This window comes from Vanellus vanellus (genome assembly GCF_965231255.1).
Source record: "Vanellus vanellus genome assembly, chromosome: 8".
NCBI lineage: Eukaryota > Metazoa > Chordata > Aves > Charadriiformes > Charadriidae > Vanellus > Vanellus vanellus.
In genome coordinates this window covers 11,384,140-11,399,755 of record NC_138913.1, presented here as the reverse complement: position 1 = coordinate 11,399,755, position 15,616 = coordinate 11,384,140, and the positions used below count along the sequence as shown (strand labels likewise).

Here is a 15,616-nt window from a genome sequence, read left to right as displayed (position 1 = left end):
ATGGGAGCAGGAGCCCCGTGCATGCTGCAGGGATGTGCTGTGGTGCACACTGTGCCTCCAGCAGCTCACAGAGCTGGAGTCTGTCATGTGTGTATGGGGGGGTAATATATGGGTTAGCATCCTTGTCCTGCGGTCATAAATGAGAGGGAAGGAGAGCAGCTGCACGCTTTAGCTCTCCTCCCTCCCCATGCAGCACAAGGCGGGGAAGTGGCATGCCGTGGGGCATCCAGCAGGGGAGAGGGAATGGCTCGGCATGCTCTTGCAAGCACCCCGGGGACATGCAGAGTGCCTCTCTGCCAGATAATTGTGTTGGCTGAAGCACAGGGTAAGGGTTCGGGAGGGGGGAGTGTGACCCATGCTACTGCGCTGAGATTTTCCTCTTTTGCTCCTGCCATCACCTCTGAAACCCGTGCCGAGGAGCCGAAGCTGTAGCGGCCCATGGGTAAGCTTAGAAGTGAGATCTGGCAGGGAGATGCTGCTTTGCTGGGCCTCCTCCAAAATCATCTGCCGAGGACCGGGGACTGCTCACCTGCCAGCACTGCCTGTCCTTTCTGCCCCGGTTGGTGCCTGCATGGCTGGGCTGGTTTCAGGTTTGGCGCAGCTGCGACGGTGGGTTTTGCGGTGGATGGGAAGGTGGGAGCTACCCTCTTCGTGCTCTATAAAAAGATTGGCGGCAGCACAGCCCTATCTATAGCACAGCGAGGGAGCTGCCTGGGAGAGGCAAGGCAGGGATTAGCCCCAAATCTGGTGGTTTTCTCCAGTCCTGCTGGGGAATGCCAGGCTGGTAGTGGCGGCTGAGGGATTCCCAGTGCACCCCAGGTCGTGAGATCTCCCTGCCAGCAGACGTGTCCTGGCTTTGCTGGGATTTCCTGACTGTCTGCATCCTCCCCAAGGGGGCTTCTTGTCACACTTGTCACCTAAAGGCTGGGCTCTCCCCAAATCCCCCCTTTTCTGCTCTTCAGGGCTGAGGATTTCACTGCAGCACATGGATGCTGATGGGGATGGCCCCAGTGGGACCTCAGGGCACCTGTGTTTGGGGCAGATGCTCAGCATCCACCTGTGCCTGGTCCACTTTCAGAGGTTTCAGGGCAGCTAAGACCTTTCCTAGCAAAGCTGGTTGTGACACTTGTGTCCCACGGTATTTGTACTGGAGAGTTCAGCCAGCTGATTGCGTTTTGCCCTGTGCTTTGTTTGGGGGGGACAGCGGGTGGCTGCGTGTCCTGGGCAGCCAAACCCCGTGTTTGTTGGTGCCACAGCATCACCCTGGGGGTCTCACCAGCACCCAAGTCTGGCTGGACATTGCCACACTGAGGGTGCAGAGCAGCCCACAGCGGTGGGCTTTGCTCGTGGCTGCTGCCTGTCATCCTCTGAGGGTGCTGGCTGTCCCCGGAGACCCCCAGCGCCACCCGTGAGAGCATCCCCCAGCCCTCCCCGGGGCGGCGGTACCAGGGCGTGTGTCTCTTTAATGAGGCTGGGCTTGGAGCAGCTCTGCTGCTGGCACAGGGAGCGAGGGATGGAGCGAGGGCGGTGAAGGAGCCAGTGCCAGAGAGGGAGCCTGCAGCAGGGAGAGGCGGGGAAGGACCGCTCATCCCCCCTGGGTACCGCAGCCCCCCAGCCCGAGGGGCAGGGAAACCCTCCCCCGGGGCAGAGGGCTTTGAGGAGGGCAGGGACCCGGCCGGTGCTGAGCCGAGCCCGCAGCCCCTGTGTCATCCTCCTCCTCCTCCAGGTAAGGGCCGGGATGGGGGGGGGGGGGAGGGGGGGAGTCTGGGGCCGCGTGGGCCCGGGACCCTGGGGGTATCCTGAGGTTCCCGGGTGCCCCAGGGTGGCACACCCGCTGTCGGGGCAGCCCCGGATGGCAGAAGGGGCAAGAGATGGGAGATGAGGCAGCAGCGCCACGAAAGTGCTGAAATCACCGTCCGGCATGAACCCGGCAGGGCTGGCTTTAATAACTGCTGGGAACATGCCCCGGGGCGTCAGCAACCGGTCCCTGGCCCGCACCACAAATGTCCCGTGGATGGAGGAGCAGTGGGACCCTTTTGCAGGGCTGCCCTGCCAGGACGTGCCTGTGTCGGGGGGAACCCAGGGGGGCTGGGACATTTTTTTGGGGGGTGTGTGCCTGTGTTAGGGTGCATAGAGGGCAAGTAACTCCTATTCCTTGGCATGGGGCTGAGGTTTTCCAGGGGTTTTAGCGGCTCTTGGGAGGTGAGTGCAGCAGCGCAGGTCGTGGACATGGTGGTCCTGGATGCGGTGCGTGTGCCAGGGCGTGTGTGCATGCATGCACACACGTACATGTGTGTGCACAGCAGACTCTGCTCTCTGTTTTGACTTCCCAGCAGACAAAGCAGCAGTGCCAGCCAGGGGACAGCACTGGAGGGTCGGGTTGGGGATAGCCCTTCGCCCAGTTCCCTTCACCTGCAGCTGCTGGGGAAATCCCTTTCCCCTCCATTCCTCCTCTTTGGGCTCTGCGCAAAGCAGCGTGCCCCACAGGCGCTGGGCAGCAACGCTGTCACCTCCTGCCTCCGTGGCCTCCTCCCTGCTCCAGGAGTTGGGACGGATCCTGCTCTCCTGCCCTTGTGCCCCATCCCAGCAGAGCGATGTGGGGATGTCCTGCAGGGAGGGGAGATGAGGGAAGCAGGGGGTAACGCAGGCGAGCAGGAGGGGCAGCGATGCCTCCTCGCTCCAGGCGCTGCCACAGAGGCTTGGGCTCCTCTCCTTCCATCCTTCTCTTGTACCTGCCTGTGCATTTGTCACCAGTGGAAATTTCCGCTGGGTTTGCCTGTGCTGGGGCTGGCCTCATCCTTTTGCAGGACCACGCTGCAGCCCGGCACGGGCGGCTGTTTCTGCAGCAGGTGAAACTCTAACAACTTCACATGCAGCTAAGGAGGGTCCACTGGGCTCAGGCGCCCGGCTTGCTGCAGCAGCCGCGCTAGAAAACTCAACCTGCCCACGGGTGAGAAGAGAAATGTTAAGTTATTCTGACCTAGAGAAAAGTTAGCTCCGTCTGTCTTCACTGAGGGCTTTTTGCTGCCGGCATGGTGAGCCACCCCCAGCTCTGCTCTTGCTGGTGCCCCCTCTGTATTGGGGATGCTGCTGGTTAAACCAGCTCCTGTGGGCAGCCGGTGTGGAGGGAGGAAGAGGAGGGGGCTGCGGAGGCACTGATGACCATGCTGGGGATGAGGAGAGGACCTGTTGGTGATGCCACGCTGGCACCTGGGGATGATTTGCTGCCCCAGGGGAAGAGGACGCAGAGGCCAGGTTGAGGACCATCGGGTCTGGTTTTATTCATTACCACGGGGCTTAGAGCAGGCAGCACGAAGCGCGGCAGGGCCAGATGGGCCCTGTTTACTCTGCGAGGGTAAATGTAAAGAGAAGTGATAAAAAGCAGCCGGGACAGCTTCTCCAGTAAGTCCCTGGTAAACAAGCCGGCGGTGTCCCGGCCAATGGGCAGCATGGCAAATAGCAGGCGCGTTGCTGAGCATTAAGCCGGGCTCCTTGGGAACAAATGGAAGGGCTTTGGGGTGAAATCCATCTTTAATGGCTCGGTGTGGCTGGGCTGGGGGAGTCCCAGCTAGGTGCTGTGGTCAGGGCAGGACCCGGCTGATGGTGTTCCTGGTAGTGGCATGGCCAGTGTGGAGGAAGACCAGGCTGTGCCGGGACCCTGTGCCGCCTTGTGTGATAGGAGAACAGTTTGGGGGGGCTCAGCAGGGTGTGCAGCATCCTGCACATGGGGATGAGGAACTGGAGATGGTAGGGGTGGCTGTGTGGCCAGGATCTGCCAGCATAACCCTGTGATGCCAATCGAGCAGATAAACAGCTCCTCTCTGGCGTAATGGGCTTATTTTCCTGGGATTCAGCCACGTTGCTAATGCACTTCTGTGCTTCTCTGGGGCTCCCTGCCTTGCGCCAGCCACGGGCTCGGTCCTGGCGCTGCCTCTGAGGATGTAGCCCTGCTCCGTGTTCAAGGATGCTCTGGGAGAGGCACCCTGTGACCGCGTGCCGAGGGCACCCCGAGCCTCCCGTTACTGATGCTCATACGAGCCGTTCCTAGGACGAAGGTCACCAGAGCGGGGGGACCAGATGGTTCCCTTGTACCTGGCCTTGTCCTTGCCTTAGGCATGTAGCACGCTGGAGCACCGGCACATGGAATGATGTGGGGACCTCGCTGCTGTTGGGTCACAGGAGCTTGGGGATGGGCAGGGGATACAGTGTGGAGGTGCAGACCCACACCTGGAGGGGGACCCAGGCACACTATCCATGGAGAGGCAGGACTAAGGCTGTCCCAAATATTTCACATGAATATTTGACGGCATGGGGTGGGGTGATGTTAGAGAGATGCTTTGGTTCTGGGCAATTGTTTGAGATGCTACTCCCAGGTCGTTTGCCCAAGGGGAAGAGGTGAGGAGTGGGTTGGTGTGGGAAGGTATCCCCAGCCACTGCTCTTCCCACAGTGGAAGACGGACGCATCCATCTCTGGGCAGACTGTTACTCACCCAGATGCAGAGAGCATCGTCCCTCGAGCCAGGCAGCCAGGCTCACCCCCTGCAGTGCATTCCCCTCTGTACCGCTCTTCAGTGCAGTGCTGACCTTGTTGTTAATTATTAAACCCCCAGCAAACACTGCTCACTGTTTTGTCCTAGTTACGCTGTGGGCTTCTTGCTCTTTTTTTTTTTTTTTTTTTTTTTAAACAAATTACCCTGGTAACCTTTGTGGGTGGATGGAGATGGGAGCAGCAGATGCCTCTCTCCCAGCCAGTGCAGGAGATGGTCTGGGGAGGCTGTGGAGCCACCGAGCTGCTGTGGGGTGGCTGAGAGATGGGCTGTGTGTGGCTGGCCATTATCCAGCCTGTCTAGGAGTCCCTGCCTCTCTGCTGGGGCTTGCGTGTAACTGCTGTTGCGTGCGGCAGAAGTGGTTTTGCTGCCCTGCAGTGCCAGGTCTATTAACCTGTGGGGTGGAAGAGCTTTCCGCGGGCTCCTGTGGCTTCAGACCCGCTGTGCAGGTGGGCTGGAGTCCGAGCAGAGCCCTGGGTCCAGGTCCATGTGTTTTGTGGCTGCTGCAGAGCAGTGTCCCCGGGACGGGGAGGGCTGGGGACCTGCTGGGGACCTGCTCCCCCCCTGCAGGCTGGGCAGGTGGAAGCAACTTGTGTGCACAAGCCCCTTCGGGGCAGACCCCATCCCCGAGCACCCAGCGCCTGCCTCCCCTCTGCCCGCAGCTGCCCACTGAGGGACCATGCCGGGCCTGTACGCCCTCTCCTCCTGGGAGGCTCTGCCCCTGAAGAGCTCCAGGGTGAAGGCTTGTGCCAACGGGTACTCCCTGAGCATCACCGCTCACCTCGTATATACCAACCCCCACGAGGAGCCCGTGGAAGGTAAGGGGGAGTTACTGGGGCTGGCAGGGACCGGGGCTGCTTGCATGGCCTCCTGAAAGCACCTGTGCTGGGGAACATCCCATCTCCAGCCCACCTGTGTCCCAGCCCCCAAACCTTGCTCAATTTGGGTAGCAAAGGCAGAGGCCAGTGGTGGTGGGGGCACTGCTGACACCCAGCATTGCCCTGCGGCCGAGAGAAGATTGAGGCCAAGCAAAAACACTTCGATTACTGAGGAAGAGGGGGATTTCATCCTCCCTGCCCTCCTCCAGGCTAGCGAGGCTCTGGGTCTTTTTTGTGTGCTGCCCCGCTCTCCTGCATCTCAATCGCCCTGGTTGTCAGACCGGCTCTTAGCGGTGCGGCCATGGGCTATACTGTGCCATGGCGGTGTCTGTGCCGGGATCTGCCTTGGGGCTCTCTTCCACCTGTAGGCATCTTCATCTACCCTCTGGAGGAGTCGGAGGTGGTGACTGGCTTCGAGGCGGTGGCGGGCAGCCGGCGGGTGACGTTCCAGGTCCAGAACCGGCACCGGGCACAGGACTGCTGCCTCCAGTGCGGCCCCAGCCCAGACCGGCCGCGCCGCTGTGCTGGCGGTAAGTGCTGTGGCACGAGTGATCCTGTTGGGTCCTCCTGGCTGGGAGGCTCAGAACGAGCAGGGATGAAGCATGGGGGGATACCAGGGGCTGAGAGCCCCTGCAAGGTCACCCCGGTGCTTTGGGGGTCTCTGGGGGTGGAGATATCAGCCTCTCCTTTCCCTCCCTCTGCCTCTCCCGGGGCTTTACCCATCCCTTTGCATGGCCCTCATTACACCTGTGCTCTGTTGTCCCCTTGGAGAATAATTAGTGCAATTAACCCCCCTCCTTTCCCCAACCTCTCACACCCTGTGGGTGGTGGGGGCACTGCCAACCCCCAGCATTGCCTTGCGTGACCCCCCCTCGCCATCCTTCCCCTGCCCAGGCCACCTCGTCCTGGATGAAGATGCAGAGCGCTCCACCTTCGTCATCGTCACAGGCACGCTGTGCCCAGCAGAGAGCCTGGCTGTCACCCTGAACGCGGCGCAGGAGCTGGCCACGCTGCCGGACGGAGCCCTGCGCCTCCTCCTCCCCCCCATCCTCACGCCCCGCGTCCCCACCGTCCCCGAGAGCGAGCCGGCAAGCTTGTGTGACGACAGGTTGGCCCTATGGTGATTTTCATGGCTTCCTCAGTCTCCGTCATCCCGGGGGGGGGATGCCGATGCTGGGCGAGTGGGGAGGGGGCGGGAGCCATCACCACCTCTCCCCTCACAGCCCCACCAGCTGTTTCGGGGGGCCGGGAGCCCGGAGCCAGCCGTCCCCCACAGCGCCCGTGGAGAGCGTGGATGTCTTTCGGGGACGGCCCTGCAACCCTTTTCCTTACGAGTTTGCCTTCGAGCTGCTGGTGAAGAGCCCCTGCTTGCTGGCAGGTAGGGGGGCGGCTCGCGTGTTGTTGGTTTGTTGGGCAAAACCTCCCGAAATATGGGTGATGTCCCCTGGGATGGCATCCCCTTGGTCCCTCTGTGCAGCCCTCCTTCCCTGGGCATCCTCTTGTGTTCCCTCCCTGCAAAGAAGCCATTTTCCCATCCCACCCTCAGCGCTTGGAGCTGGGACCCTCCCCAAAGTCTCCCCATGCATGGCTTTGGGCAGCTCTGGGTCAGCAGCCTCCTGTCCTGGGAAGACATGACGGATGGGTGAGGAGGAGATGCAGGGTTGTGGGGACACGCTCCTGGCTGCTGGCCCAGTTAATCCCATTAGAGCTGGCAGGGAGCAGCCACCACCACGGCGCCGGGTCCAGCACAGGCATGGAGCCCAGCAGGTGGGGGGGCCGAGGCGGGGGGTGCAAGGGGCTGCTCCACCACCACCTTCTCCTCCTCCTTGCAGGGCTGGAGAGTCCGTCCCATGCCCTGCGAGCCGATGCCGATCCCTGGGCTAGTTCTGCCGCCACCACCCGTGTCACCCTGGCTGAGCCCCACTGCTATGACAGGGACCTGGAGATCATCCTCTACCCCTGCGGTGAGGGGGGACGATGCCCTCGGCGGGTTTGGGGGACACCCCAAAAGTACCCAGAGCATCCCCCAGCCCCCTGTGGTATGGGGTGGCTCCAAACCCCTCTGTGCACCCCCCAGAGCCCCACCACCCCCACCTGGTGATGGAGGATGGCACCATGACGTACCCCGAGTACGAGGCCCATGTCCGGAGCCGCCGGGATTACGCACGGATCTCCAGGAAGGACAACAGCGGCGAGAGACAGGTGACAGGGCATGCCCACACTGGCCCAGCAGGGGGGAGGAAGAGGAGGAAGGGGGAAGGCAGTGGGATGGGGTGAAGAAGACCTCAGCATGGGCCAGGGGTTGTGAGAAAGCCCCTGGTCTGCCTGGCTCGCAGGTGGCTTTTGTGCAGAAGCGTTTCCACAAAGACATCTTCCCCAACCCCGTGTTGATGCTGAACTTCTGCCCGGCGGCGGAGGGTGTCCCTGGGGACCTGCAGAGCATCACCCGTGAGGTCCTTTTCCTCATCGACCGCAGCAGCACCATGAGTGGCCCTGACCTCGACAAGGTCAAGGTGAGGCACGGCCATGGGGCCAGGGATGCTTCATGGGTGGCCAGTCCTTAGCAGCCCTCCCCGGTCCCTGCTGTCACCCCAGGAGGCTTTGCTGGTGGCCCTGAAGAGCCTCCCGTCGAGGACGCTACTCAACATCGCTGGCTTCGGCGCCGATGTCAAGCCGCTCTTCCCATCCAGCCGCCTCTGCAGCAATGTGAGTGCTGTCAGGAAAAGCCCCCCACCAGCCCCTCTCCATCCCCCATGCCTCCTGTGGCTCCCCGGCGTGGGGTCAGGGCTGGTAAACCGGGGGACCGCTGCGAGGCCGGCTCTCCGTGTGGGCAGGAGACGCTGCGGAGAGCCTGTGAGCATCTTGGCGGGCTGCGAGCAGACCTGGGTGGCACCAACCTGCTGGCAGCCCTGGGCTGGGTGCTGGCGCAGCCCCTCCACCACGGCTACCCCCGCCAGCTCTTCCTCTTCACCGACGCGGCGTCAGGCAACACGGGCAGGATCCTCCGGCTGGTGCGCAGGCAGGCCAGCACCCTCAGGTATGGCACCAGCACTGCGGCTGAGTCACAGTCCTCTCTCCGTGTCCCTTGGGCTGTTCCCACTGATTTATCCATCTGCAGCCCCAAATCTCACCTCAACCAGCCCCAAGGGTGTCCTTCACCCACCAAATCCCCCAACCCCACTGGCTCAGCTTCCGCCGGGGTGCTCTGACCCGGCACGCAGCCAGGGCGGCATCTCTGGCTATCAAACACCCCTGCCCATCCCTACCGCAGGGCTCGCCACTGGGCTGCCCAGCCACTGGCACTGGCCCGGCCATGGCTTTTCATCACCTGGCTCTCTCCTGCAGGTGCTTCAGCTTCGGCATGGGCCCGCGGGCATGCCGGCGGCTGCTTAAGGGCATGGCCAGGGTGAGCCGGGGCCACGCCGAGTTCCTGAGCCCGGCCGAGAGGCTGCAGCCCAAGGTAACGCCTGGGTGGGGACAGGGGGGGCACAGGGGCCACCACAGTGTCTGACACTGGCTCCTCTCCCCACCCCAGCTGATAAAGTCCCTGAAGAAGGCGATCGAGCCGGCCGTCAGCGACATCACCATCGACTGGTACGTCCCTGACAGCATGGAGGCTCTGCTCTCGCCCACCGAGCTCCCAGCCCTCTACCCCGGCGACCGCCTCGTCAGCTACTGCGTCCTCTACAGCATTGCCCGCTTCCGCGACAGGCGCCCGCCGGTACGACTGGCACTGCCCTGGCGTGGGGACAGTGGCACGTTCCTGGTGCCACCGGCTTCTCCCCATGCTGTGTGGCTGATGGCACTGCCCTCTCTCCCCCAGGGCCGAGAAGGGGCTCGCCGGGGCTCAGCCTTCCCGTCCCAGGAGGAGGTGCCCAGTCCCAGGGAGAGCCGCCAGCCACCCCAGAGCACCCCAGGATCTGGGGATGTCTCCCTGGAGCTCTCTGCCGGGGGCACAGAGGTGTCAGAGCGGAGTGAGTGGGGCTGTGGCCAGGGCGGGGGGACAGGCATGGGACCCCTGGGCTGATGGGGTGTGCGCTTGCCGGGCAGGTGTGGATCCTGTTTCGGGGGGAGACATCTGGAAGCGGATTTACCAGCCCTCCTACATCCAGGAGCAGTATGTCCTGACGCACTGCTCGGTCAGCACCGACCGCAGCCAGGGGCTGCTCTCCCGCAGCTCCACCAGCAGCGAGTCCACCGGCTCCCGCGACGTGGCCCCTGAGGGTGGCTCCTCAGCCCCCGGTGCCGATGCCACCTCCCAGCAGGGCCAGAAGAGCCTGTCCCTCTGCGAGTCCTCCACAAAATCCGCCCCACTGCCCTCTGCTCCGGCTGGCACCAAGGTAAGGATGCCAACGGGGTGCAAGGGCTCGTGCATGGCGGGGGGGTTGCTCCTGGCTTAGCTGGGGTCTCGCTGCCCCATTATGCCCAGACATGTGGCTGCTGGAGTAGAAACCAGAGTGTTGTAGCCTGGATTTTAAGGAAGGATCAGCCATGGATGCCATGAGGAGGCTCCTTGGCTGGTTTTGTCCAACTGGAACAGGACAGCTGGGGACCAAGCAGCTGGTCCCCCAGCTCCCCGGGTCAGTAGTCAGCTGGGTGGCTAACAAAGCCCCTAGCCAGCTCAGATCCTCGTTGATGCTGCAGAAATTAAGTGAAAATAGCTGGGCTGCCATCACATAAAGAACCTGCCAAGCTGGAGAGGAGGGGGTGGGCTGGCTGAGCTCCTGCCTGGCTCCTTCAGCCCTCAGCCAACACTTCCCAATGCTTCATTAACGACGGACCACGTCCCTGCTGCTTCATACCTGGGTTTAAAACCCAGCCAGGTCCCTGCGATGGGGAGAGGCAGCTCCCCGGTGACAGTGGCCCCAAGGCCAGGTGAGGCCAGCTGTCACCCAGCTCCAGGACATGCTCCTTCCCGGTGGCACAGGTTAGGTAACCCACTCCCACTGCACAACAGCACAGCTGGTGACCTTTGCTGCCGAAATGTCAAGCGTAAGTGATTTCTCTGCACCGTAAATGATCCTCCCCTGGCTCCCTGCTGCCGGCGTGAGAGGTGGCATGGGTGCCGCTGCCCTGCCATAGCTTTTAAGTGAAGCATCACAGTGCGGGGACATCACTCAGCGTTGGGGACTGCATCCCACCGTAGCATCATCCAGCCTGAGCGACTGAGCTAAGCCCCTCCTGCACTCACAAAAATCCTTGCCAACCCCTCCTGCCTCGGCATCAGCCTGAGTCAGCCCCCAGAGGTGTTTGCAAACTCCTGTCTTGATGCTGTTGGTCCTTCCCACATGTATGAGGAGCCTGGCGAGCATCGCCGGTCGCCTCGGGGAGGCTGCCAGGTGCCAGCCTGCAGACCGACGGCACTGGGCGTCAGCCAGTGGCTCCAGCCAACAGCCAGCTGGAGCCGCAGGTGCCCCATCACAGTTTGGCGCAGTCTGGGCTCCGTGCCGCTGCCTTTGCCAGGCTCGCTGTCAGCCTCCCCCCCGCAGGTGACGGTGGCCCTGAGCACGGAGGAGCTGGCACGGCGCAAGAAGGTGCTGGCACGCGCCGCCCTGGCCGGCCGCAGCTTTTCCTCGCCGCACGGGGAGCTGGATGCCCACCGGCTCTGCCAGGCCCTGGAGAAGGTGTCGCAGAAGAGGAACCAGTCCCTGGAGGGGCAGCTGGACAAGCTGGGACCCCAGGCACGACGGCTGCAGCCCAGTGCGGTGGAGTCAAGTGCGTGCTGGCTCCTGGGGGATAAGGGCGGTGGGGATGGAGCTGGGTGCCCCCCGCATCACTGAGCCCACCTCTTGCCATTGCCCAGATAACCTTCTCTCACCCACCCACCTGGACTGGGACATGCTGGTGGAGCCCTCCTACCTCTTCAGTGCCTCACCGGTGCCTGAGTCAGGGGAGCCCAGCCTGGGTGAAGCCAGCCTGCCGCTGCGCTGCCAGGTGGTGATCCACGCATTACGAGCCGGCAAGCCGGTGTCCTGGGAAGTGACGGCCTCGCTGGAGCCGCTGCTGCAGCCCCGGGAGGGGCCGGGCAGGGAGGACCCCCCACGACGGGCAGGAAAGGTCTGGGATAAGCCCCTGCACCGCTTGGCAGCACGCTCCGTCATCCGGGACAACGAGAACGCAGCGCAGCGGGAAGCTGAGCTGGAGCAGGGTGTGTACCACTGTGTGTGTCCCCCACCCCAGTGCAGCCCCAGCATCCCCCCCCCCCCCCCCCACTAACCACCCCACTGCTGGCAGGTTTCGCCCGCCGGTTTCGCCTGAAAGCTGTACAAACCAGCAAAGCCTGCAACGTGCCTTCCCTCTACACCCGCCTGGTGCCCGTGGATGGTGCCACGCAGGCAGCTCTGCCCACAGCCCCTGAGGTGTGGGGCACAGGTACAGCTGGGGGGGGGGGCGGCACCCAGGGTGCTGGGGAGGGGACAGTGAGGGGACAGAGGTCTGAGGTGGCACTGTCCCTTGCAGCCGGCTCGGCCAGCCGGCCACGAGCCACTGCGGCAGGGAGCTGGCACCACAGGAGTTCCTCGGCGGGTTTGGGCCAGCAGCGGGATGTGGAGGAGCAGGATGAGGTCCCCATTGCTGCAGGTACTGATCCGGCACCTTACATGTGCTTACACTCCCCAGGGACCTGCCTGAGTATTGGGGTCCCTCAGCTCGTGGGTAGTCCCAGCTGGAGTGCTGTGGGTGCCTGGGAAGAGCCACCGGTCTCTGCCCTGCACTGTGGAGGGGGGGACATGGAGGGCAGCGTGGCAGCCCCTGGCAGCAGGTCTGGGCTGTGAGGGTCCCAGGAGCCCAGGTACCCTCAGGGCTTTGCTCTTTTTGCAGACCGAGACGAGACCCCCGGGTCTCCGGCCAGCATCTCCTCTGCCACCTACGGCTGGGAGAAGCAGAACTGTTCAAACGGTGCGTCATGGGTGGAGGGGCCGAGGGCTGGATGGTGGGGGACAGGAGGTGCCCCTGGCACCACATTACTGGCAGCTGAGAGCTGGAGGCTCTGCTGTGCCCCAAGTCTGCCCAGGGCACATGGGCTGAACTGCTCTCGCAGGTGCTGGGGACCAGGAGGCACCTGTGGGTGCATCACGGGTCCCCACTCCATGCTCAGCTCTCCATCCCGCCTTGCAGGACCTCCAACCAGCCCCTCCACCACTTCTATGGCCTCCCAGAAATCCACAGAGAGCATCACTGGCTCCAGGTGAGGCTGCGGGGCAGGGGGATGCAGGGGCCCCAAAAAAGGCACATCGCACGGGGTGGGGGGCAGTGCCACCTTGGGTGGTGTGGGTTACACGTCCCCTGACAGCTCCTGTAGCATGAGGGGGGGTGTTTTGGTGTTCCAGCCCCTTCCCTGCAGGAGGCTGGGGTCCGGCTGCCCCCCCAGCATTGCCCTCCCTGTTAACTTGCCTGTTTGCCCCCCAGGTTTAGCCTGAGCAGGCGCAGGGGTCCCAACCTGGCGCTGCGCCCACACTGCCTCAGCCCGGGAAGCGAGGTCTCCAGCAACCACGCCAGCCACGACTACCTCCCACTGGTAAAGACCCCATCCCTGCCCCAGCCAGGGCTGGGGACACACACTGAGCAATCACCTTCCCTGCCGGGTCACAGCTGAGCCACCCAGGTGATGCCCGATGGCACCAGCAGCAGCATCCAGCTGAGGGTGCAAACCCTGTGGGTGCCCCGTTGCAACCTTGAATGGCCCTGGGGGCCTTTGCTGGCTTTTGGGAGGGGTGCATTGGCCAGTCCCTGTGCCCCAGGGACACTCCTGCAGCCCCACCACTGAGTGCTGGTGGCCGTGGTGGGCCTGCACACCTGCCTGACCCCCCAGTCGCCTGTCTCTCCATTGCAGGTGCAGCTGCAGCAAGCCCAGGGGCCGTTCCAGCTCAGCGAGAGCTTCTCCGAAGTGGTGCAGATCCCCCTGGAGCGCCTGTGCCGAGCCTCCCCCTACGCCTCCCACCGAGCCAGCCTCAGCCCCACGTCCCCCGGAGCCAGGAGCAGCCCCAATGCAGGGCCCTGCGGCGAGGATGGTGAGGAGCCTGCTGCAGCCCCGCAACCTGGCTCGCCCCCATCCCGCAGCACTTGCTCCGAGGTGCCCAGTGCAGCCGTGTGGGCGCAGGCAGACAGCGGGCACGGCTCCGAGTCTGACACCGGCCCCCACTCAGCCGCCCCCTCTGAGAACGGTGTGAGCTTGCAGGATGTGGGGCCGGAGGACCTGGAGAGTGCCAGTTGGGCCACAGCAGTGGCCTTGGCCTGGCTGGAGCATCGCTGCGCTGGCTTCTTCGAGGAATGGGAGCTGGTGGCGGCCAAGGCAGACGCGTGGCTGCAGGCGCAGCAGCTGCCCGAGGGGGTGGATGTGGGCTGCCTCAAAGGGGCGGCCAGGCACTTGTTCCTGCTGCTTCGTCACTGGGACGAGAACATCAAGCTGAACATGCTGTGCTACAACCCCAACAATGTCTGACGGCTACTGGAGGGGCCAATAAAGCTGCCTGGTTCTACGCTGCCTGCACAGGTGTCTCTATTACGGGCAAGGAGCCATCAGCCCCATTCAGTACATGCTGGGGCTCACCAGAACCCTGAGGGGAGGGATCACCCCCTTGAAAGCCATTTCCCGTTGGAGGGAGCAGACAAGGGACTAGGAAAAGCCACGCTGGAGGGATCCCTGGGGTTCATCAAGGCAATTCAAACCTTCAGGTAAAGTGGTTTTGCAGATCCTGTCTTAACTTCACCCCAGAAGCTGCTCCCCTGCCCTGGGCAGCACTCTCCCAGGACTGGGAAGGGAGCTCACATGGCCCCGATGGCCGCTCTGCCTCCTCACAGGTGGGGCAGGCTGAGGCACAACCGCCCTGACACTGTCACAGCATGAGGACGCTGTGGACAGGAAAGGGCACACAAAGCCCCCTTTATTGCGGAAGTCCTGCCCATTGGGGGCTCCCCACGCTGCCCCCTTTGCACAGTTCCAGGGCTCACGGCCCTCCCGGGATGGCCAGGGCAGCCCAGGAGCCGGGTGGGGAAAGGGGAAGTCCCAGAGGCCAGTTCCCATCATCCGGCCAGTCCCACTCTCACTGGACCTTCTTGGAGACGGCTGCAGGCCTCCTGCCTGTCGGGGGGGTGTGCAGTGCCGGTGGAGGGGCCGTGCCGTACCAGAGCTGGAGCAGGACAAGTCCGTGGCAGATGTGGAGGGAGAGGGAGCTGCAGACCGTGGAGGGGTAGGTGTTCCAGCAGAGCTCGATTACACCCAGCAGCAGCACCCTGCAGGGGGAAAACCGTGGGTCAGCATGGGGGGACACACAGCAGCCCCCCTCGGTCCCAGACCCCCCAGCAGACGGGTGGTCCCCCTCCCTGGCAGCACATACTTGGGCATGTGGGCGAGCTTGGCGGTAGGGGTGCACCAGAGTAAGTAGGGCAGTGTGTGGAAATACCAGACGTAGAACTGGTAGTGCAGGGAGCGGCTGCAGCAGACACCCAAGAAGTTGGAGGAGAAGAGGACAAAGACGATCTCTGCGGTGGCATTAAGGGGACAAACAGCACGCTGCAGGTGCGATCCAGCCATACAGCACAACTCCTTCCCCCAGCACAGGCTGGTCCTGACAGAACGGCAGGACCAGGAGCCTACGAATGCTGATCCCAAGGTCTCCCCTGCCCTGCCTTCTCCCCTCCTCCTTGCTGCCCACCCTGCCAAAGGATATTGTTGACTGTCAAGGGAGGGGGTGGGTGTTTCCTTTCAGCAGGATCCTTCAGCAGACCTAGGATGCTCTCTTTGGACCTGAGGGGGAAGCACAAACATCAATTTCAGATGCTGGAAGTCCTTCCGACCCTGACCTTCCCTTGTGAACCATGATGCCTGGGCAGCATGCTCCCCAAAACAGAACAGTAACTCCCCCCCCACTCCTGCCCGCAACCCCAGAACTGCAGCACTGTGGGGGCAGGGGAGTCATGGACCGTATCCTGCACCATGGGGGCTGATGGGGATTGGCTGATGGGGACCAGCACCCATGGGGAACCACGTGTCTCACCTGTGCCACCGGTGCAGTGCAAAGAGCCCCAGGCCAGCCAGATGAGCCAGGAGCAGCGTGGCATGGAAAGCCCGATTCTGGAAAACCTCTTCTGGGAGGAAGCGCCAGTTCACTGTCCATTTGAACTGGAACTGGCGCCCATGGTCGAAGGAGCGGGTCAGGTACCCCCACGGGGTTCACCAGCAGGAAAGGCAGC

General features: G+C 63.2%; 2 protein-coding genes across 2 annotated transcripts in view; one reads left to right on the top strand and one right to left on the bottom strand.

Annotated features, from left to right (window-relative positions):
• Window positions 1-5,226: 5,226 nt before the first annotated feature.
• Window positions 5,227-13,865, top strand: VWA5B2 (von Willebrand factor A domain containing 5B2; the record flags this gene model as incomplete). Its single annotated transcript, XM_082487031.1, has 21 exons — window positions 5,227-5,365; window positions 5,794-5,955; window positions 6,320-6,545; window positions 6,649-6,803; window positions 7,258-7,389; window positions 7,503-7,627; window positions 7,762-7,938; window positions 8,021-8,131; window positions 8,260-8,462; window positions 8,771-8,885; window positions 8,961-9,146; window positions 9,249-9,399; window positions 9,476-9,765; window positions 10,915-11,140; window positions 11,229-11,573; window positions 11,660-11,797; window positions 11,885-12,004; window positions 12,245-12,322; window positions 12,542-12,611; window positions 12,833-12,941; window positions 13,257-13,865. 21 exons carry the CDS (start codon window positions 5,227-5,229, stop codon window positions 13,863-13,865), a joined length of 3,867 nt encoding a protein of 1,288 aa, XP_082343157.1.
• A 415-nt stretch (window positions 13,866-14,280) lies between these two features.
• The window catches only part of ALG3 (ALG3 alpha-1,3- mannosyltransferase), a 2,405-nt gene continuing 1,069 nt past the window's right edge, over window positions 14,281-15,616 (bottom strand). The window contains 5 exon segments of the mRNA XM_082487215.1: window positions 14,281-14,656; window positions 14,761-14,905; window positions 15,094-15,170; window positions 15,421-15,587; window positions 15,589-15,612. Coding sequence (XP_082343341.1) covers window positions 14,467-14,656; window positions 14,761-14,905; window positions 15,094-15,170; window positions 15,421-15,587; window positions 15,589-15,612 — 603 coding nt within the window. The 3' untranslated portion in view covers window positions 14,281-14,466.